Source organism: Rhinopithecus bieti, unplaced genomic scaffold (assembly GCF_001698545.2).
Source record: "Rhinopithecus bieti isolate Rb0 unplaced genomic scaffold, ASM169854v2 scaffold_18688, whole genome shotgun sequence".
Classification (NCBI taxonomy): domain Eukaryota; kingdom Metazoa; phylum Chordata; class Mammalia; order Primates; family Cercopithecidae; genus Rhinopithecus; species Rhinopithecus bieti.
In genome coordinates this window covers 496148-520678 of record NW_016809492.1, presented here as the reverse complement: position 1 = coordinate 520678, position 24531 = coordinate 496148, and the positions used below count along the sequence as shown (strand labels likewise).

Genomic DNA, 24531 nt, shown 5'->3' with positions numbered 1-24531 from the left:
AGACCCACGTGGTGAGCAGTACATTGCCAGATTCACTGAGGCATGATAATGTAGAATAGGAGCCCATCACCATGTGGAGAATGTATGAAAGACAATGGTTTATTTCCAATTCATGCAAATACATATTTTTTTTTCAGGACACATTAAAGATTTTGCTTCATCACAATAAATAAGGGAGTGGTATGCATATCCTATAGATAATTATAGCCACAAGAACTCTTACAAATAAGAAGTTATTTAGTAGCTGTCAGCTTACCTGCTTTACAGGAGAAACATGTAGAAGGGTGAATTATTTCAGCGAAGTTCTACTCATCCAGATGCCCTAGGCTATGGGCTTCCGTAGGCTGCTCTAATGTGTTACAAAACCCTCTTGGGTGAACTGGGTATGGATGCTGCATGAGGTTTTCATACACCTTCAGCTCCAGAACCAACTTCTGATATCAAGACAACCCTCACTACTCATTTTCTGTACCATGAGATACAGAAATTCTGAGAACTTTTGAAACCATAGTTATCTCTCTTTAAGAGATCAGAATATAAAACGTAGGGGCTGAGATAATAAAGGAAAACACAGGTATCTGCATGGAAACTGATAAGAAAGTGATTTTATTGAAAATAAATGTCTTTTCTCAATCAGTTCTATATTTTCATCCTTAGCATTATGTCACATGAAATTCTATGATATTGACATGATAGTGACATGGAAAACCAAAATGAGCTCTAGAGATGGTAAAAGTAACATAAATATCTTCTCTACAAATGATGCCTGGTAATCACAATAGTGAAATATTTTATTTCGCCTAAAAGCCTCTTCATCTTGCAAACAATGTCTCAAAGTGGGCTTAATGCANTCATACTTCAATAATTAGAATCTGGTTAAGTGAGAAAAAAATCACTGTGTGTCATACGCACAGTGCTGCCACATGGTTTGTGTTCAACAAGCATACATGTCCATCTCCCATCACATCTCTCCACTCCAGGTCCCTACTTCAGAGAGATTTTTTTTTTTCTCTAAGAAATGCCTTATGCAACACACATGCAGAACTATCCAGGAATGAGTGGTTACGACTCCGCATGAAGCACTGTATTAGGGCTTGCCTTTTTCCATTCCAAGATGAATTTTGTAATGAAATAGTAAATAAACTGCTTTTGACATCGTATTCAGTGAAGTTGTCATGTCAAGTTTAAATATGAAAGGAGAGTTTCCCAAATGAGATGAATCAAGAAGTCATAGAAGGTGATTTAAAAGTTATATATATAGCAGACCTTGATTTTAATCAAGTTTTAATGGAGTAGGCAGCAGTATTATTCAAAGCTTTACAAAACAAGTAAAAATTCATTCACATTTTTTTTTGTCTGTTTAAGGAATCAGACAATTATTAGTTTTGGATGTCAAAGGTTGAATGGATTTCAAAATAAGACATATATATATATATAAAATATCCAGTATACAAGTATTGATACAATATCAAGTATATTCTTGAGACTTAGATTCATGAATCAAGACCATTGTGCAGTGGAAAGAAATGTTCCTATCACAATGCTAAAACTGCATGACTTCCCCTGGAAGACTCCCTGTACCACCCCCCTTCTATGCTGCCCACCTGGCTTTGCCTTCCTGCTCCTGTTCCCTTGGTACCTTAGTTATATCTCTTTCATAGCACTTTTCACACTCTGGTCATTGTTCTTTTACTTCCCTGCATCCATCACTAGGCCATAAACTCCCTGAGTGGGACCAAATTCTATTGGTTTGAATATTCCCAAGTCCTGGCATACAGTAGGCACTCAATAAATACTGGCAGAATGAGTTCACTGTAAAATAATAGAGGAGACAGTGGGCATTTTGGAACTTTTTAAAAAAATTCTAACATAAAACATTTAATTCCCTCTTAGTTTTGTGATGGCAGACAAAGCATTGGAATATATCCTTTCCTTTCTTTTTCCCTAAGAATAAATTTTTAGGGAGTTCAAATTGTTTTTCAACAGTACTTTGTTCAGAAGTGTGCACATCTGTTAAATCCTACTAAGTAAAATTCGGCAACAGCAGGTAAATCTGTGATAATTCTGTCTGATTTTCCTGTTGTTACCACCCTCCCATGGCCAAACCACATCGCAGCTCAAGTGACATTCATGACCAAATACTCTTTCCTACCCACTCTCTAAAAGTCCATTATTATTCTACTCACAAGTCAGTTCATATTTGTGAGCAAAATAACTCTAATGTATATAACGAATGCAACACATCTTGGCATCATTCAAGCCTTATGAGCATGGGTTAGCATGCTTGCCAGAAGCCCATGTTCACATGAATGACAAGATTCATGTGGCGAGAGCCACCAATTATGTAGTAAGTTATGAGTTCAAGTAATATGGGCATATGGTTTATGACCTAGGTTTATTCTGGTTTTAAGGAAAATGGATCTAAAGAATAAAACAATACTTACACTGTTGGTTGCATTGTTTCTCTGATTTTTCTATATGCTAGTAAGGATGCAGATCCTACTGTCTGTATAATTAAAGAAACAAACAAAGAAAGCTGCAGGCTTCCAACAGAGGGTAACTGCTTGGGGGTGGGTGTCAGAGTAAGGGCACAGGGTTATAGCATATAATCACATTTGGCCACCAGTGAGGTTCTATCCCTCTTTGCACTATGAAATATCATCTGGCTCAGAGCCAGTCATGTAGAAATGGTTTCATCCTCAGACTGGTGAATAAGCAAATCAGAAATGGAATTAATTTACACTTAGGCAATAGTCCTAATTTTGTATGTGTCTGGTCAGCACAATAATTTATTTTTGAAATAAAAGAGAGTAAGAATCAATAAATAATACAGAGCTCAAAACTTCCAGAAGGTGCAAAGCAGAGACAGGACCCTGGTGATTTCAGGAAGTGCATGACACTTAAATGTATTATTAAAAATAACAGATTCTGTTAATAAACAGTTGGAACTGTTTTCATTAATCACAGCCTCTAAGATAATAAACATGTTTGGATTTCTTTAAATAGAAAATAAACCAGAGGGAAAACATTCTGAGGTAGTGTCAGGAAACCAAAGGACAAAGCCCTATCTTTGTAAACCAAAGTGAAAAACGTGGTTGGAATTTTGGGGAAATGATTTTGCTTGTGGGATTGTCCTTAACAACTTTTAGTTTCATTGAAAAAATTATATCATTGAGTTATGTTTCAAGTTGAAGACACCCATCAGAACCTGATTTCCCTTGGCACCTCCCAAATTTATCATTACATGTATGACAAGTGTACAGGTGTTTTTGTCTTTGTGTCAATTGGGTTTGCACTCAATAAGCCCAAATGAAAAGTCTTTCTTTCCTGAGAAACTGAGGCCTAAGCTAAAGACAGCTATATGAAAACACTTTACCAACATAGCACATATAAATTAACACTAAGACAAAGAAATATGACCAAATAGACGTAAACACAGTGATTATGAGACCAGTAACCAAATACTTGCCATGTACTGCTCCAGACACAAAATTCTATTAAAGTTGTTAGTAGATGGCTCGTAGAAGAAGACAAATTATAGAACTATGAATCACAGGCAATGGCTGAGTTGAAAGTAAAACTAACAGTCTTTTAATTCCAAGCTAGTTCATAAAACTCAAACTCCGTTTTTTTTGTTTTTTTTGTTTTTTGTTTTTTTTTAATAGATCCAGGGGGTACATGTGCAAGTTTGTTACATGGATACATTATAGAGCGGTGGGGTTTGGGCTTCTAGTATACCATCACCCAAATATTAACCTTGATTTTAGTCAAGTTTTAATGGAGTAGGCGGCAGTTATCTGGGAAAGTCACATGACCTCAGATCATGGTTTCACATCGCCGTTAAGAGCAAGGTGATGTTTGAGACCCACGTGGTGAGCAGTACATTGCCAGATTCACTGAGGCATGATAATGTAGAATAGGAGCCCATCACCATGTGGAGAATGTATGAAAGACAATGGTTTATTTCCAATTCATGCAAATACATATTTTTTTTTCAGGACACATTAAAGATTTTGCTTCATCACAATAAATAAGGGAGTGGTATGCATATCCTATAGATAATTATAGCCACAAGAACTCTTACAAATAAGAAGTTATTTAGTAGCTGTCAGCTTACCTGCTTTACAGGAGAAACATGTAGAAGGGTGAATTATTTCAGCGAAGTTCTACTCATCCAGATGCCCTAGGCTATGGGCTTCCGTAGGCTGCTCTAATGTGTTACAAAACCCTCTTGGGTGAACTGGGTATGGATGCTGCATGAGGTTTTCATACACCTTCAGCTCCAGAACCAACTTCTGATATCAAGACAACCCTCACTACTCATTTTTCTGTACCATGAGATACAGAAATTCTGAGAACTTTTTGAAACCATAGTTATCTCTCTTTAAGAGATCAGAATATAAAAACGTAGGGGCTGAGATAATAAAGGAAAAACACAGGTATCTGCATGGAAACTGATAAGAAAGTGATTTTATTGAAAATAAATGTCTTTTTCTCAATCAGTTCTATATTTTTCATCCTTAGCATTATGTCACATGAAATTCTATGATATTGACATGATAGTGACATGGAAAAACCAAAAATGAGCTCTAGAGATGGTAAAAAGTAACATAAATATCTTCTCTACAAATGATGCCTGGTAATCACAATAGTGAAATATTTTATTTCGCCTAAAAGCCTCTTCATCTTGCAAACAATGTCTCAAAGTGGGCTTAATGCATATTTAAAAGGTATTTTATATAAGCAAGAGGCTTCTAAAAAGAAAAAGCAAGGTAAAGAGTATTTTTAAAAGGTATACTTTTAAAATAACAGAATCCCCACATTTTATTTAAATAAATACATATTTTGTTTCTGTTTTTAAACAAATCTAAAATAATATTTTCCTTCTCTTGAAAAGATTTACCTTTGTTTAAAGAAGATTTTTAAAAAATTTAGCACATAGGTTATATTAACATTTTCCCTTAATGATGGAATCAAGCCAAGAATGTATTATCAAAGTTCCGTGAGTAACACATTGCCTAGAGGGCTATGATATTTCTTAATAGTTAACAGCTTCTAAAACAATCTAGTCACCATTTCATGATTAAAGGGCAAGGGTATGGGTATTGTTTAGGAAAACTAGCTTCAAATTCTAGATGAAAAAGTCTGTTCACACTGGTTTTATTACAGCATGTTTAGAAGATGACAAGTATAGTTTTCTTTACAATGCAGGCATTGGGGGGTCTTTTTTGTTGTTTTAATGCTCATAGTAGCACACTGGCTTTGCTAGATTGATCAATACAGCACGGGCCCATGGAAAATATGACAAAGTGGGAGACATTCCACCTCCAAAATTATGACTAAAATCAAAATTTAGTTTTTTAATGAAAAATGAAAATGTTTGACCATGAGGGACATGTAAACACTGAGACATGGAAGTATCCCTAAACTTTTATTTGAGGAAAATATTAGATGCCAGGCAAAGCATGTTCTAGCCGAGTTCTATTCTTGAGACTGTGTTCATGTGGGCAGAGAAGATGAAGAGCAGAGAAGCAGGGGCTCACCTGTATTCTCCAAATGTCCCATCATCTTCCTTCATAGGCTGGATTTCAGGGTCAGCATGGGCATCTTCCTTTTCTTTAACTAAAAATGTCAAAATGATATGATTTTCTGTTGATCCTGTTCTTTCTTATTCAAAGTCCATGACAGCATTCTTTGAGACATACAGCAATGAAAAATAATTCTATACACAAGTAGATGTTGTATAACCATATATATTGTGGTCATGCATATATGTTGGTGTTTTATTTTTGAGGCAACCCAATAGAATGTACATTTATTAACACATAAAGTTGACTAGTCTCTCACCTGATAAATAAATAATTTTTAAGTTTCTAAGATTTCTCCCTATTTTACCAGTCTATTTATTAACTATATTAATGGTTGCAAATTGTTTTTGTAAGCCTATTCTTTCACAGATTTTGTTTTCTTGTCACTGAAGGGAAAATGGTCAGGTAAAGGAAATATAAATTTAATGGGTCTGCTAAATTGAATAAACCATTACTTTATAGGGAAAGCAATGTCACACATCACAATATGAAGACTTAGTTCATGCATTACTTCCTCTGAGAAACTCCATGCACCTTCCCTGCAACTCTCCCCTTGCCAGTTGGTTTTAGGTGTTACTTCAGCATCCATAACTTATGTGGAGTCTAAGAAAGTAGACTCACTACTGTTTTCAGAGAACAGATTGATTTACTCCTCCAAATGCCTTATGATCGTTGACAATGTTTAGGTTGCCATTATATAAAAAGGGATCAAAAGTCATTTGAAGAGAAACTCCAAACTCATGGCTCTGGGAAGACATAATATTACAATCTACATGATTACCCCCATTATTTATTTTTAGTTTAATGGATTATTATGTAGCATTATAAAGCAATTTTAATCTTTCTTTCTTACCTGGATATTTACCACCCTTGTTTCTTCTGATGAAGCAAACAATCAGCAAAATTAAGATAAGGAGAGCGACAGCACACATTAGACCAATGAACCAGCCCTGAGTTGCAATATCCACCTGCCGGCTTGCCATCGCTGGAAAATAAATCAACGGTGTTGGTGGCAGTAAGTTAAGGGGAGATGGGAACTGCTGCAGTCTCTCAGAGTAAAAAATTGCCCCATTATGTGAGCTTTCATATATTTTGCATGTGGCCCCAAATTAGGATCTGTCAATTATTAATCAGAAATTATATAAATACTTAACTTTGAAAAATCTTCATTCATTAAAAAAATCAAATAGAGAAATCTGAATAATGATAACATTAAATGCTAACAAGCCCTGGTGAACATTGTGTTCACAGTTATTTTCACTATATATTCTCAATAAAAACAAATTCCCAAACCAATTATTTACTGTTAACAGGATACATTTTACGTTAAGTACAATGAGAAAAGTATAAAACTGAGTTTTAAACAGAACAGAATGTATACATCTAATTGAGTATTTTCTCTTCAAAGAAACTGCTTTTAGAGGCTAAACTGTCCTTGTAAGGTTGTTGTCATTTTCGATATTTTTAGAAATCTGTTAAAAAAGAAAACGGTCCACACAAGAAACCTTTCCAGATCAGAAAAACAGCTGTATTGTTTTATATAACATCTCAATTTGCACCCAAAATATTATTTAGATTTGTTCTTCCCCTCATTCCTTAGATTTGTTATTCATCTCATTCACAAGAATTGGTTCTGAGTGGAAATTTCTGAAAAACCAAATCTACCCTCAAAGATCAATATTTGTTATTGCTAAGAATCCATTCAAAAGATTAGCATATCTCTCAGTCAGTGAAATCATTATTTGCCCAAGTGACCAGTTTGAAAAGAAAGTACTCATTTATGTGTATACATATCCTTTCAGTGTTCATCTATTCTGTTTAATAAATGTGAAACCCCTTATTCCATCAGTCATAATATGCAAAATTTCTATTTTTATTTATTTATTTTTTTGAGACGGAGTCTCGCTCTGTCTCCCAGGCCGGAGTGCAGTGGCCGGATCTCAGCTCACTGCAAGCTCCGCCTCCCGGGTTTAAGCCATTCTCCAGCCTCAGCCTCCCGAATAGCTGGGACTACAGGCGCCCGCCACCTCGCCCGGCTAGTTTTTTTGTATTTTTTAGTAGAGACGGGGTTTCACTGTGTTAGCCAGGAGGGTCTCGATCTCCTGACCTCGTGATCCACCCGTCTCAGCCTCCCAAAGTGCTGGGATTACAGGCTTGAGCCACCGCGCCCGGCATAATATGCAAAATTTCTAAGAAAACCACAGAATAATTAGCATTTTGGGTATTATTTTAAAGTATCAATCTTATGGGAAAAAGTGCAGCATCAATGGCTATTCAGACATGCCCATGCAGATTTGCTTAATTAACTGGCATAAATTCTTTTTTAAAAGACCTTTATTTTCTCGCTTTTGACCATAATCAAGATAAAACATTTTCTTCTTTTGACTCCATAAGCATGCTTATATCATGCTTTTAATTTGACTGAATTTCTTCTGAATATATTTTACACAGTTGAGTTAGATGTGTGTGACCTCTGGATGCAGAAATAAACATGACTATGCATATCCCAGGTTCTGCCAATGTTGCAAAATAGCATCTCATTGCCTCTTTTCTCCATATAAAGTTTAGGGAGAAAAGGAAACACTAAAATCAAGTGTGAAGAGGAAGGTAAAAAAAATATGGACATATGTAGAATAAATAAAATGAGAAGCAAAAATACCTTATTTGAAATACAAGTCAAAGGCTGGTAGCCTTTTCCCAATAGGCCCTCATGCCTCATTAGTTAGCGAAGTTTTGAGCTGTATCATAGCCACATACAAGTAAAGCACCAGTTTAGGTAGTTTCCCCTTGCCATATACATACCACAGTCATGATGATGAAGATGAAGACAATGGTAATAACACTGATGGCTAACAGTTTTGGACCCTTACCATAGGCTTGGCACTGTGCTGAAGGCATATCTCATTTAATCTTTACAACAAATCTCTGAGGTAGGCATCAGGAATAAATCCATGCCCAGAGAAGATTAAGAACTTGCCGAAAAGTTGGAGCAACCTGTGTCTGACTCCAGAAAATATGCCACTAGCCATTATATTACACTGCTGTAATGTATTCCTAAAAACAATCCAGATATCAAATCCGCAAAAGTCTTCAGTTAAAGAATAAAATGCTATAGGCACTTCCTATTCTAAGACAGGCAAAAAGATATTAAAGCCCATCATTACATCCGCTTTGGCAACATATTTCTTTCAATTAATGCCCTGTCTGTGCTTTTCTTCAAAACTGAACCAAAACCAAACGGTATTAAGTCTCTTAAGCATTTGACTAAAGTTAGTTCTTGTTTTTAGTGTGCTGATTTACAGTCATGTCATAATAGATTCAGCATTTACATTTTCATCTAATTAAATGCAACTAAAAAGGGAAAAACAAGATACTCAGGCACCAGCAGAGATATTGTTCTACAAGGATGGCGACTGCCAAAATCGAACTACTGACTGGCAGTTTGCTGCTATGCAACCATGCAAGAACTGGATGGATGTTTGATGGGTGGTGTACAAACATCCACACTGACTTTGAGTTTCTGCCTCTATGTCTAAAGAAAAAATATTTCACTGCCCTATTATTTAAAATAGGCAGACACAATATGGTAATAGGTGCATGTGTGCACACACACAGTCACATTCAGGCACACACAAGTACACCAGAAATTGATATAAAACAGAAACTGTGTAAATGGAATAAAAACTTCTATTGACTTTCCATCCATAAAATAAAAGATTTAAATTCCAGAATGATTAAAAGAGGCTTCAAGCCTTTTCAGGACAATCTAAAATCATCTGGGACATACAAATCCAAGCCATAACCATGATCATGCACCACAAACACACATACACACACACACACACACACACACCCCTTACGTAGAGAGAATTAAACCTTTGGGGGTTTTCCTTCTAGAGTCAGTTTCAATGGGTGGGTATCACCCATTGAAGGGCTGGGTAGGGCTGAGTAGCAGAGTAAAAGAGAATCTTCACTATCTGAATTTTTTAAAAAATAAAATTATATTCATGTATTATTTGAGTAATCCACAAAATGATAAATTAAACATATATAAAAATATAAAGAACATGAAAATAGAATGAGATTTGCTTTGTTTTCTGTAGGTCAGCTTTACAACAGTCTTCTGCTCTGGTGTTGCTTGCTGTCATGGATATCTGTGCTCTGTGGTAGGAGGTCTCTGAGGAAAATGCTCTTGAGTCCTCAGAACCATAGAATCAACATAAAAGAGGGACAGGGTGAGGGAAATGGTTATTTGTTCTCTACTATTATGAAGAGTGCACTATGGATGAAAATGTCCTGTTCAAATGCTTAGAAGTATTTAGGAAGAGCAAAATGTGACCTTAACCAAAGTTTGGAGACAACTGACAAAAAACCTGTTAGGCCTCGGGAAAACAAATCTGTTTTAAATCCTTTGTGATGACAAGAAAGACTGGGTAATTGAGGGACACAGGTAAAAGAGGAAGGGGATGAGGTGGATGGCGTTAATGAGAGGTCAGATCTGGTCATACCAGATGGGGTGGCACTAATGAGAGGTCAGACACAATATGGTAATTTTGTGCAGGGAGTGGCGCTAATGAGCGGTCACACGAGGTGGGGTGGCGGTAATGAAAGGTCATTCCAGTAGTACGGGGAAGAAGTGCAGCATCAGGACACTGCCTATCTCATTTGTTTTTCAGTTTGTGCCATAGGAAAAAAATTAAGAAATATACCTTAAAAATCCAGACTATAAAAGGGAGAGATGGCGTAATGGTAGGAAGATTCATGAAACAACTGTAGATGAAAGTTGAGTCTAGGGTCCTAAAATTAGCAGAACTCAGAAAAAGAGAGAGAAGTAGATCATGAATGCAGAGTTTAAAAATTAGCCAATGATATGCTTTCATGCCAAACACTGACATCCTTACACCGCGAACCCAGAGGGAGGAGAGGAGAGGAGAGGAGGAGCAGGACCAGTGGCAGACGGTGGTTTCACACTGGAGTTAACCCAGCAGCCCCAAAGGATGGAGCATTGTGAACTGGGAAAAGGGAGGCTGTGTAATGGCAAACTGAGGCATTCTAGAATGCTAGCAGCATTTGCTCTTACAGGTGATGTGTTAACTAAGGTCACTAGAGTTGACTCAATATTTGTTCTTTTTAATACATTTATATGTAAAAAGTGACAAGAACTGGTTGTGACCTTGTCCTGTCTCTCTATCATGGGCTCACAAGAAGGTCCACCTATCATGATTCCTTACCTTGAACTATCTGGCAGTTGCTGCTGGAACTGTAGGCATTACACTGCTGAGTGAAAAATCATTTTCTAAAGGAGTTATCTTTTGTCCTATAAAAGGACAGAAAATGCTACAACTTGATTTTGAGGGTGAATCTAACTTTGGCTAAAGTCACTTTTTCCTTTCCTAAACATTTCTTTTCTTTTTTTTTTTTTTTGAGACGGAGTCTCGCTCTGTCGCCCAGGCTGGAGTGCAGTGGCCGGATCTCAGCTCACTGCAAGCTCCGCCTCCCGGGTTCACGCCATTCTCCTGCCTCAGCCTCCCGAGTAGCTGGGACTACAGGCGCCCGCCACCTCGCCCGACTAGTTTTTTGTATTTTTTAGTAGAGACGGGGTTTCACCGGGTTAGCCAGGATGGTCTCAATCTCCTGACCTCGTGATCCGCCCGTCTCTGCCTCCCAAAGTGCTGGGATTACAGGTTTGAGCCACCGCGCCCGGCCAACATTTCTAAAAATTTTAACAATAGGTCATTTTTATACATAGTAGATTCTTCATAAATAATCCAGAACCAGTAACCACGTGCAGCCTGCAGGGGTCCAGAATCACTGACTGGATATACCAAGTGTTGACTGAAGCTGCCCTTTCTGAGACAGCCTGTCGTCCTTAGCCTGTGGACCTTTGTGACCTTGCAGTGGGGGTACAGTGAGGGCCTTTCTTCTGGAGATGGAAGGACAAGCTTCTAATCCCAGCTCTATCACGTTCCTACTGGGCGACCTGGCAGGTACTCCACCTCTCTGACTTGAGGGGTAATTGGAGTAATAATGATGCCTACAGCATAGGATTGTTGTAAGGACTGAATGAGAAAACCACTTCCTGCTGTATAGGAGAGCTGACTAAATGCTAGTCCCATTACTATTATTAGCATTCCAGCTATATATGAAGATAATATCTACTTGAGCTTTTAGCATTTTGAAAATAAAAGTTATCAATAACAACAAACAAAAACCTTGTAAACTAGCTACGAATTGATTAGATATTCCCCTTTTAAGTTTAACACACAGTTTTCCTAGAACTATGTACACAAATGGATATGAAATACAAAAACAGAATAACAGAAAATGTGTGGTTTTCTTAAAACATTATGATTTTAGCAAACGAGTATCTTTAAAATATAGTTTAATACATTATTGTTGGTTTCTTTTTTAAAACCACTTATGATTTATATTTTTCTAAACTGTAAAACCTGACTTTAAAAATCATAATGCTTTGTTAATGAAAGTCACAAAAAATACATTGTGTAATGTATTCTACAGGATATGCACATTTCTTTAAGAATGCATGCAGTGACTGAAAATAACATAGGGGTATGAACCGCAGAGTGAACATGTACCACAAACAACTCTTGTTGAAATGTAAGTAAGCAGAGATTGTTCTCCATCTAGTGAGCAAATATGAATGTTTTTGCATTTCACATGAACATTTTTCTTTATTTTAGAAACTTCACTTTTTACTTGTATATTTTGATAATATTCACAGAAGTAAATATATACAGGCAGTAAAATTTGGTGTGATAAAAAATGTAGCATATGAATTGTACAAGTTCTTGTTCCATACAAATGTAATAATATCTGTATCAGTTGTCTAAGCAGACTGCAGGGTTCTGCTGGGTTGTAGGCAATTTTGAAATAAAGAATTGTGACTTTCTTTTCTTTTTTTTTTTTTTTTGAGATGGAGTCTTACTCTGTTGCCCAGGCTGGAGTGCAATGGCGCAATCTTGGCTCACCGCAACGTCTGCCTCCTGGGTTCAAGTGATTCTCCTGCCTCAGCCTCCTGAGTTGCTGGGTCACAGGCACCCACCACCACGCCCAGATAATTTTTGTATTTTTAGTAGAGACAGGGTTTCACCATGTTGGCCAGGCTGGTCTCCAACTCCTGACCTCAGGTTAAAAATTTCAGTTTAACACTGAGGGAAAGTTTATACATGTGATATGAACAACTGAATTCTTTACATAACATAAGTTAAAATCATATTTAAGTCTATTTTGTGATGGTTTTTGGTAATAATGTGGCTAGAAGATGATTTGCTAAATTCTGTAATTCATTTGATATAAAGAACCAAAGACAAAAACCAAAACTCCCAACCCAACAGGGCCCCATAGAAAGACATTCATGCCCTACCCATAACACAGCTCCACCAGCCCCCATCTCCAGCTGGAGCACCTGGCGGCCTCCACCTCTGAGCGGGAGCCAGAACAGGTGTGGTGTGTGCCTCACCTGGGCCTGTCTCAAACACATCCTCTGAACTCACAAAACCAGAGTCCCCCACAGCACCAACTCGAACTTTGTATGCTGTTCCTGGCATTAGACCCTTTAACCCAAAGAAGCTCCGAGAACCATTTACAATTTCTTTTCTCCATTCTTCTTTGCCTATGGAAATTTTGCAAAAACAACAAATTTGAATATTTTAAGGGACCAGAAGTCACTTAATGCTTCAAGAAAGGAAAATTCTTTATAAGCTAAAGACAAGATGTAGGATGCTTAGATTTACCATTTTAGATTATTATAAATGTAGTCATGTCAAATATATCAATTTAAATGACCTACAGGAAAATATCCTCAAAGAAAAACAGACTGGGTATCTAGCTTGCTTATTAATTGTATATATTCCCATTATATTAATTCTCCTCTTTAACACAAAGGAAGGTTCTTTATCTGCACCTTGCCTTATGAAACTGTTGAGTTTCTCTAAAGATGTTTATCAAAAGAACTGTTATACATTAAATAGCTTAAATGAACTATGGGAAGAATTGTTTTTTAAGATTCACAAGATGAATCTTTTGGTAAACTTAAATGCCTTCCAATGTATCCAATTAATTGATTCAACCTTTCCCAGGTATTGGTTTTTCTAAAGGGATCGTCATTTCTAAAAATATTTACTTGCATGATAAAGGCTTAAACAGAAAGTTGGACTCTGTTCAACATTTTGTCACAAACATAGGCCACCTCTTTTGTTCTATGTAAGCACCCTGCATTTAGGAGGGGGGCACTGGGTTTTCACAAACTGCTGAAAGTGAAAGCTGCCCCATCTCCCAGTAGATGTGGCCAGGATCTACGAAGAGTGCCTGACTTGAGAACATATCAAACATTAAAACATAATGAATGCGCTCCCAAAGTATTAATTTTCTGTAGTTTCTTATAAAATTCTGTTGGGCTAGTTAGGACAAAATGAATACTTCCAAGTCAGTTTGATTTCTGTTACTTCAAAGTACGATTTGAAAAAAAAAACCTTTTCTTTTTTCCCACTTGTACTTGCAAATATAATTATTCCTTCTTATTCTTGTTTATGTGTTGTGGGCATAGAACCAGTTTTAAGTACTATGATATGAAAATAACATACGTAATGGAACATATGCCATCTGTTATTAATAACACAAAAAAGCAATTCCTAGTTGTGTATATAATATGTGGTAGGCTGATGGTTCACTACACTTTTTTTAGATAAGTCATTCATTTAATTGGATCAAGTTATTTTTCAAGATGATCCATAGTAAATTCCTAAGAATGTTCTTAATCTTTTAAAATGCATCCCCCAAATTAAAAATCGGGTAATGAAATTGTTTCTTACTGCCTGCTACACCATATTCAACATAAAAGTTCACATGCTGTGGTCCCTCATATTCCCAACTGATATTGGCATAGGTCTCAGCAGCTGCGGCAGTAAGATTGCTGATCCTGGGATTTACTGCTTGAACTAAACATACAATAGAAAAATAAAACAAACAATCATATTGCAGCACCATACACACGAATATAAAATAAGTTTAAATACTGTGAAATTATGCAAATAGAATTAAATAAGAATTTGCTGCTAAAATTTAGGGTTCACTCATGCTTTGCTTTCATTACAGAAATATTTTTTGTTTCTTAAATTACAGCATTAGGAAATAAATTAATGATCAGAAATAATGATGCATGATCTTAAAATTTATGAGTTCTATTATATGGGTTCTAAACAATGTTAACTGTTGTCCATTAGATACAGTCCCAGGAAATGTCACCGTCTTCATTTATTAATGTGTGATGGAGAGGGGGATTGCTGAACAATCCCAGGGACAGATGTTGTCATGGAATGTCAGAGATCCCAAGGTAAACCCCAATACTATGTGGCTACTTTTCAATTCTATTTGTCATCTCAATGCAGGTCTTTGAAAAATCTGTGTTGGTGTGACAGAGAATGCCCCTTTGGACCGCGCTTTTGATCTGTTTCAAGAAACAGACTTCTTTGAGTATCAAACTCTGGGGAACTCAGGGACCCCAGGTAAGGAACCCCTGCTTTAGAGAATGATGGATGATTAGGGGATGTTGGAAGAGAAGCTGCAAAAGAAATTTCCAGATATGTTCTATCAGAAGTTAAGAAAGAATAAATAAAAGGAGTAAAAACTACTACATGTAACATTTCCCAGAGAGCAAGACAATCTTACCTGTTAACTGTCTGTTACAAAGCATTTTCTGAAAAATCATAGTGCAACCTAAATAGCTTCTTAAAAATCCAAATTATGGAGACCAGATGATGCTACATGCTTGCTACTGGGTAAAGACAACATCTAAAGTCATTAAAAAATGTTATTTGAATACCTGAGGCTGGCAATTCTATCAGTCCTACCTCAATAGCTTAAACTAAAAACGAAACATTTACAGATGTGTTAACTCCAGCAGTTAAAAAATAAGATCAATTTATTATCCCACATAAAATTTACTAGGATAGTAAATCAGACAGCATCAATGGGTTTACCAAGACACTAAAATTATATTCCAAGACATGTTTATAAAATGTAGAAGCTAAAGACCTTTGTTCAAATAAATGTAATAAAATTACACTTCTTAGAATTAAGAAAAGAAAGATATTAAAGCGGTTAAATAATGCTCTTGACTTCTAAAATATAATTCAACAACACATGCAAATTTTGTATCTCTTTGTGCTAAGCATGGGGAAACAGCAGAGGGCAAAACTGATTACTGAATTATTCAGAGTCCTTCTGTGGACCTAGTTAATTTTAGTTTTCTGAGATATTCTTCTTACAGGAAAAAATAATAGGAATACGATTTGAATCGTATTCAATTGTCATTGAATACTGTCAATCAATGACAGTAGATATGCACACATGTGTAAAACATCAATGGCAACCCAGGAAAAACATTAATTTTCTTGAAAAATTTTGGAATCCTGAAACTGAGGAATTTAATCTTGGAGTAATTATGGAAGATGTTCAAGGCAGAACCACAATACTTCTAACACAAAGAGCATTTACTAACAGAAGAGCAAAATACTTCTAACAAAAGAGCATTTAGTTTCTTTTTATTTTTTACATTGGTTTCTATGGGTGCTCCCTTCTCAGAGTTTCTTCTCTAAACTGTTCATTATTATTATTTTGTTTCTAGTTTTATTGAAATGAAATCAGTATCTCTACGAGGTATCGACTCTCCTATGTTCATTGCAGCATTATTCACAAAGTCAAGATATGAAAACAACCTAAATATCCATTGACAGATGAATGGATAAAGAAATTACCATATATATATACACATACAATGGAATATTATTCTGACTTAAAAAAGAAGGAAATCCTGCCATTTGCAACAACATGGATGAACCTGGAGGATACTGTGCTAATTAAAATAATCCAGACACAGAAAGGCAAATATTGCATGATCTCACTTAAATGTGTGTGAAAGGAAAATAAATCTTTGGGCCCCAAAATCACTAAGCTAAAGGGAAAAGTCAATCTGGGAACCGCTTAGGACAAACCTGCCTCTCATTCTTTTCTTTTCTTTTTTTTTTTTTTTGAGACGGGGTCTTTCTTTGCCCCCCCGGGTGGGGGGGAGTAGCTGGATCTCAGCTCACTGCAATCTCCGCCTCCCCGGTTTAGGCCATTCTCCTGGCTCAGCCTCCAGAGTAGCTGGGACTACAGGCGCCCGCCTCGTCGCCTGGCTTTTTTTTGTATTTTTTAGTAGAGACGGGGTTTCACCGTATTAGCCAGGATGGTCTCGATCTCCTNTTTTTTTTTTTTTTTTTGAGACGGGAGTCTTGCTCTGCCGCCCAGGCTGGAGTGCAGTAGCTGGATCTCAGCTCACTGCAAGCTCCGCCTCCCAGGTTTAGGCCATTCTCCTGGCTCAGCCTCCAGAGTAGCTGGGACTACAGGCGCCCGCCTCGTCGCCTGGCTTTTTTTTGTATTTTTTAGTAGAGACGGGGTTTCACCGTATTAGCCAGGATGGTCTCGATCTCCTGACCTCGTGATCCGCCCGTCTCGGCCTCCCAAAGTGCTGGGATTACAGGCTTGAGCCACCGCGCCCAGCCGCCTCTCATTATTTTCAAAGTCACCCTCTGCTCACTGAGATAAATGCATATCTGATTGCCTCCTTCGGAGAGGCTCATCAGAAACTCAAAAAGAATGCAACCGTTTGTCTCTCACCTACCTATGACCTGGAAACTCCCTGCTTCGAGTTGTCCCGCCTTACCAGACCAAACCAATGTTCATCTCACATATGTTGATTGATGTCTCATATCTCCCTAAAGTGTATAAAACCAAACTGTGCTCTGGCCACCTTGGGCGCATGTCTTCCGAGCCTCCTGAGCTATGGGTATGTCACAGCAACATGTTCTCAACCTGGGCAAAATAAACTTTCTAAATTAACTAAAACCTGTCTCAGATTTTTGGGGTTCACATATGGAATCTAAAAAAGTTAGAGAAACAGTGTAGAATAGTGGTTGCCTGGGGCTAGGGGTGGGGTGGGGGTTGGGGAAGTGGGAGATGTTGGTCAAAGGGTACAAACTTTCAGTTATAAGATGAACAAGTTCTAGAGATCTAATGTACAGCATCATATTACTAGTTACAGTTAATAATAAAGTATTATACACTGGAAATTTGCATTTAGCTTATTCTTATAGGTACCCAGAAAAGATACCACAATTTCCTAAGGCATGCTGTTTAGCCACTTTTACTATAGAGAATTCAAACTCTCCTTCCTTTTAATTGCCACTCATCCACTTTCTGACTCACAGAGCACCTATGTTGTACCATACAGGGAGCTCCAGTGTACCCTGTCTCTGGGCTTTCCCAACGGGCTGCTTCCTGTGTGCCTCTCCCAGCTGTAAGTCTTCCTCTCTAGAGACCACCAGTGTAGTTACCTACATTTAGCTGCTGAAACTACAACTCTAATCTAGCGACTTCTCTGTTTAAAACTCTGCCTATAGGGAAATACAAATTCCTTAGCAAAGCATTCACAGCCGTTCAGCGCTGTTACCATCTGGCCCCGCCCACTGCTCCAGTCCCATCTCAGGGTCTTCTCTTTTCCACACACTCTCTACATGTCAGCCTAAGTGGACTGCTTGGTATAACCCAGACATCTGGTATGTTTTCAAACCCCATGTGCTTATGACCCCTACCGAGACTTTACACACTGCAACTCCCTGACTCATCTGCCAAAAATAAAACAAAACAAAAATTGGGCTTCAAGGCCGAGTTCAATATTATTTTCTTTGTGAAGCTTTTCCTGATTCTGCTTGGCAAAATAAATGGTTCACGCCTCTGTATTCAGGTAACATTTTGCTCCAATTTCTAGTTTAGCGTCAATTTATAATGTTATTATTTATTACGTTGGTCTTACCTGCTAGATTTTAAGCATGTCAAGGCCAGGGTTTGTCTTACTGTCTTTATACACAGCTTCTTAAACAAAGGCGGGTGCATTTTATGTGCCAGAGAGACGTTCACTGTTGAATTGATTGAACCTTCTATGCTTCTAGATCTGTCTTGTTTTGTTTTCGTTTAGGCCAAAAAAGGAATTTCATTTTGTATGTATGGGTTCTTCAGTAAAAGAACGCAGTGAGAGTCAGGTCACAGAAGGGGTTCAGCACTGGCTGATCCTCAGTACCCTTCTCTGCTCACTCCTAACTGCTTGCCCACAGCAGGCTGCACGTTAGGTCAAGAATGCAGATTACTGCCCTGCCAGTTAGTTTCTCTCTGTTTCTGTATTCCAGCTAATCACCCTAGGAGAGTATTCTGATGCTTGGTTCCCAGAGTGCCAGATCAAATGCAATGGATATGGTACTGTGGATCATCAGCAAAACTGGGAACATAAATCTTTTTGAGCCTGCACATTTTTGGTTCGTTTCCACACATGCCTTCACAAGTCTACTTCCTAGAATTGCAGACCCTGAAATCATTTATTTATTTATTTATTTATTTATTTATTTATTTATTTATGAGATGGAGTCTTGTTCTGTCCCCCAGGCTGGGGTGCAGTGGCGCAATCTTGGCTCACTGCAGCCTCCAGCTCACTGCAGCCTCTGCCTCCTGGGTTCAAACAATTCTCCTGCCTCCACCTCCTGAGTAGCTAGGACGACGGGTGTGTACCACCACGCCTGGCTAATTTTGGTATTTTTAGTAGAGACAGGGTTTCACCATGTTGGCCAGGCTTGTCTCAGATTCCTGACCTCAAGCGATCTGCCTGCCTCGGCCTCCCAATGTGCTGGGATTACGGGCATGAGCCACCACAACCAGCCTCATTTAAAGAGACACAGAAATTGAAAAAATATGCCAATCAACTGTAATTCCTACACAAATATTGACAGCTTTAATCCAACAAGGAAAAGGACAAAAATAAATGACTCAAAGGTCTTGAGTATTTAATTATATTGAGGAGAATGTAAGAAGAAGGGTTAGTATGGCATCATATAGTTAATTGAATTATCATGGGTTTTCCTTCAGGTTTATAATCCTTTTGTAATTATACATTTGAAAACTTAGGTTTCATTAACATCTCTTAAAATCTGTAAGAAAATTTAAAAATGTAAACTCAGATGCATTTCTTTTCCCCTCTTTGATCAGAAATAGAATTAAAACCAATTTTCATGAATATCATAATTCATAATAATCATATTAGATGTTTGAGCTTCTTTTTTTTTTTTTTTTTTTTTTTTTGAGATGCAGTAACGGATCTTGTTGCCCAGGCTGGAGTGCAATGGTGCAATCTCGGTTCACTGCAACCTCCACCTCCCAAGTTCAAACAATTCTCCTGCCTTAGCCTCCTGAGTAGCTGGGATTATAGGCGCCTGCCACCACGCCCAACTAATTTTTGTATTTTTAGTAGAGATGGAGTTTCATCATGTTGGCCAGGCTGGTTTTGAACTCCCGACCTCAGGTGATCTGCCTGCCTCGGCCTCCCAAACTGTTGGGATTACAGGTGTGAGCCACCATGTCCGGCCATGTTGATGCTTCTATAGCTAAGGATATCACATGTTTCATCTCTATTCATCTCTTATTTATTCCCTTTTGTCCTGATTTAAATAAAATTTAAAAGATACATTTAAAAGTAAAATTTGGAAGGATAGTGGAGAACTTTAATTTTTCTCCTGTCACAGAGCAGCTAAACTCCACATGGAGAAGGGAAATAGAGAAGAGGATAGAATTCATTTTCAGATTGAAAAAAAGAACTATTTTTAAGGAAGGAAAACCCAGGATCACAAATTATGCTTGAGCAGTTAAAAGTCTTACCATGGCAGAATATCCTTTTATGTAAGCCATATTTAACTACTGCTAAACTATTAAAATAAACCGTATTAAAATTAAGGTCAGATTTAGCTTTTTTTACCCCTTATTTAAACATTATTCCTTATCTGAGATCCATCAGATGTTAATACTGGGGGCTTAATGAACTTTCAGACACTCCATTTTTGCTTGTCTCTCTAACCACAAGCAGCTCACAATTCAAATTAGTAACATCAAATGGTAAAACCAAAACTCTTTAAATAAAGATTTTAGTTTTAATTTATTAAAAACAGAGGGGTGATGATTTTTCCAGTGGAGTGCATATCTGCTTCTAACGTGACAAGTCCATTGAGAATTCAGACTTGCTTCACAGACAGTCCTGCTCAAGCACAATTTCTCTGCTATCAGCTCTAGGCACGGCCACAGCGACATGTCCACTGTATAGGAAACAAGGCCAGGCTTTTAGTGAAATGCTCCAATTGAAGTTATAAAGCAGTACATTATTGTAAAACAACTAATGATTTTAACTGATATCTAATTATCATAGGAAGGAAGATACAAATAAACAGAAGTAAGTTTACATCTTCTATGATATAGAAATTTTGAATTTTTACAACTTCGTCCGTTCAAGTCTAAAACTACAAATATAATATAATACTCTTAAGGTTACTGAAAATGGCTATAGTTCTTATTCAATACCTCCAAAATCTATCTGATTGATATTTTGTAATTTACCAAAGCTCTGAATATAAGCAAATTTCTAAGCAAATAGAATAAATCTATCAAGTCTAAGCTCACAAGAGTTGAATAATATAGGGCAAAGCACATTTTTCTCTTGGTCTTCCTTTTCTTCATTCCTGTTTACACTCACCTGATCTGTGAAAGCCCAGGAAAACCCCTGACCATGGGCATGCCACGTGAAAACAGTGCCCAGTGGCAAATGCTTCACTGCTCTCTAAAAAGCTGACTGGTCAACAAGCAGCCAGGGGTCAAAGACTGGGGCATCTTTGGCATTGCCACAGATGGAAGACATATTACAACTTATTCAAGCACCATTCTCCCAACAAATCTTTCTGACCCAGAGAGCTGTCAGAAATAAAGGAGAACAAAAGTAATCCATTGTGGATTGTTGGCTGTTACTCAGGAGGAAGAGACTTAGGCAGTTGGGTGAAGACAGGATGGGATAACACATTTGAGAAGACCATATTGGTCACCTGGAAGACTCACTTGTAGGTGACCCTAAGCTCGGGGAGACTTAGTCCCAAACCAGTTGGAGGGCATTGCTATGCTGTAATTCCAAATAGACGGTTTTGAGCAATGGCAGTTGAATGTACACTGTGTCTACAAGAACAGCAGCTAAATCAGAATAGAACAGGAAGCTTGGTTGATCTGATTTTTACCAGGCTGCTTCCATCACAGGGCTAATATTTCTGAACCTCAAATAATGTGGCATGGCCATATAGAGGATCTGTGACAAATCCACAGCTTTGGTCCTGTCTGATCCAGCCAAAATCATAGTATTAAAAGCTAAGATTAGGATTTGTACCAGGGATAAGTCTCAAGAAAAAATTTTTGGAGAATTCAATATGTGGCTTTTTACTTGTAAAGAAAGGGCTAGAAATTAATTTCAAAGCCAAGATTGGATGAGATCTCTTCTTTTGGTGGTTCAAGGCATATTTTATTTTCTCTGTTTTACCCATGCTGCACTTCCCCATGTTTCACATTGCAAATTTCACACATGTATAAAGTCATGCAGATGAATTATTTTACCTTTGCCTGCACCTACATCAGGTGGAAGAATACCAGCTTTAATGAAGGGAAACAGAAACAGGACACTATATAGTTAGATGTAACACACCCATGAGCATGTATAGCAATACAAAAACACTTATTAAAACGCTAAAGCATGCAAGAAGAATGAAGTGTACCACATCAGGTATAGGGGACACAGATATGTTGGTGTCCCCAAACTTATCCAGTATTCAAATCCAGTACCAAAATTTTATCAGGATACCCAGTTTGAATACCCAGTATTCAAACACATTACTTAAGGTGCATTATTCATACTTGTTTATTATGTAAGAAGGCTTAGGACATTTCAAACCAATTTTTGGACAGAAATTGTCAATTTTTTATGCTATCAAAGATAGTCAAATGAATAATACTTAAACAACTCTACAATTTAGAGACATGCAAAACCAGAAAATCTTTTATAATATTTTGATAATTTTCATTGAATCTCAAGATTTTCAGAATAACTTTTAAAGTATGAAAAGAAGTGTTAATTCCTTTTCTAAATACTGTAATGCTCTATTTTGCTTTCTTTGTACATACCAAAATGTAAAATCTGTTGCTCAAACACAAAATAAATGCACTATTTAATAACTGTTTCGATTTCCTTGCTAGAAAATGTAAATCGATATGTGAACTAGAAAATTATTTCCAGTAAATCAGGACCAGAACTCGAATTACATATATTTGTGTGTATACAGGTGCGTATGTCTGTGTATGCATATATGTATTATATGTATGTGTACATATACATGTTTGTGCATGTATATAATATATACAGTTGTAAATAGGAAACAACATTCCCCTGAACTTCAAATTCAAGTGTGGCAAATATTATGCTTACTCACTCCCGCCCTAAGATTTTAATATAAGCTTTAAAAAGTTTCACATAGTTGAAAAATATCACAGTCCAATATGAACTAAATAGCTGATTATATATCAGAATGAGAAATTACAAATAAGTATTTGCATTAATCAGATAAGACAGACACTCCATAGCAAGAAGGAAAAAGAAAGCATAAACTTAAAGATTTTTATTTCATGATGGTTATGATTATATGGATTTTATACATACCCATCTTACCTTCATCCATAGTTGTTACTGCTTCTTCTGTAATTTGACTTCCTGATCCTGCTGATGTTTGTGCATAGAAATAAAACTTATATCGAGTGCTGAAATTTAAATTTTTTAAAGTCCACCGTGTCTTGTTGGCAGGAATTTTTAAATCTACCAGAGGGCCTAATTCATGTGTGCTGTTAACTGTCAATAAGAAATAACAAACAAGTGCATTCTCCATTAATTGTGACAGGAATACTATTATAAATAAATACATCAACTAAAAATGTTCAACCTGGCTTACATTGACTTTTATAATCCCACTCACTCTTTGCCCAGCATAAATAAGTGATAACTTTTTAACAGCTTCTATACTATGTTCTATCATATCATATCATATCATATATCATATCATATCATTATATCATATCACAAGGGGGAATATGTTCTCTACTGGCTAATAAACTAGAAGAATTTTGTGGTTGAATCACAATAGAATTTTTTCCCCTGTGTTCTTGCAGGTGGAGTCGTATTGTTAAACAACCCCAAACATTTTTCTTCAGAGGACTTGTGCCAAAGGAACTATTTTCTATTTACAGAAAATGTGTATCTGATTTAATGACAGCACTCACTTAAACTCCATCCCTAAAGGTCTGTATTATTCTACAGATTACTTAACTTTTAATAATATATACATCATTTTTCTTAAAAAGTAAGATTTGAAGTTCTTTCTGAAATAACACTTGAAGGTATATGTATATATTCTAAAGACATAAAGAAAAACTAGTTTGTATTTTCTGATAACAGTTAAGTATTTTTAAAACTGTATTTCTAGCCAGGCTCGGTGGCTCACACCTGTAATCCCAGCACTTTGGGAGGCCGAGGTGGGCGGATCACGAGGTCAGGAAATGGAGACCATCCTGGCTAACATGGTGAAACCCCATCTCTACTAAAAATACAAAAAATCAGCCAGGTGTGGTGGTGGGCGCCTGTAGTCCCAGCTACTTGGGAGGCTGAGGCAGGAGAATGACGTGAACCCGGGAGGCGGAGCTTGCAGTGAGCCGAGATCGCACCACTGTACTCCAGCCTGGGTGACAGAGCGAGATTCCATTTCAAAAAAAAAACTGTATTTCTAACGGAAAGTTAAACACCACATGTTCTGACTCATAGGTGGAAGCTAAGAAAAGTTCATGTCACAGAAGTAAAAAGTAGAACACAGGATCCCAGAGATAAAGGAAAGACAGGAGGAAGGCGAGATAGGGAGAGATCAGTTAAAGGATACAAAAGGATAGCTAGAAACAAAGACTAAGTTCTGGTGTTCCATACACAGCTAGAAGGAGGATA

The 24531-nt window shown here is 37.2% G+C and overlaps 1 protein-coding gene across 10 annotated transcripts in view; it reads right to left on the bottom strand.

Annotated features, from left to right (window-relative positions):
* NRCAM (neuronal cell adhesion molecule) overlaps nt 1-24531 on the bottom strand; it is a 325277-nt gene that overhangs the window by 10079 nt on the left and 290667 nt on the right. For 2 of the 10 annotated variants that reach the window (XM_017889586.1, XM_017889587.1), the window contains 6 exons: nt 23206-23391; nt 22110-22145; nt 14420-14545; nt 13069-13221; nt 6442-6573; nt 5544-5622 (listed from right to left, as the gene is read on the bottom strand). In XM_017889586.1, the coding sequence (XP_017745075.1) occupies nt 5544-5622; nt 6442-6573; nt 13069-13221; nt 14420-14545; nt 22110-22145; nt 23206-23391 (712 nt within the window). The remainder of the gene's footprint in view (nt 1-5543; nt 5623-6441; nt 6574-13068; nt 13222-14419; nt 14546-22109; nt 22146-23205; nt 23392-24531) is intronic. The other 8 variants (XM_017889594.1, XM_017889595.1, XM_017889596.1 and 5 more) reach the window with 7 other exon arrangements.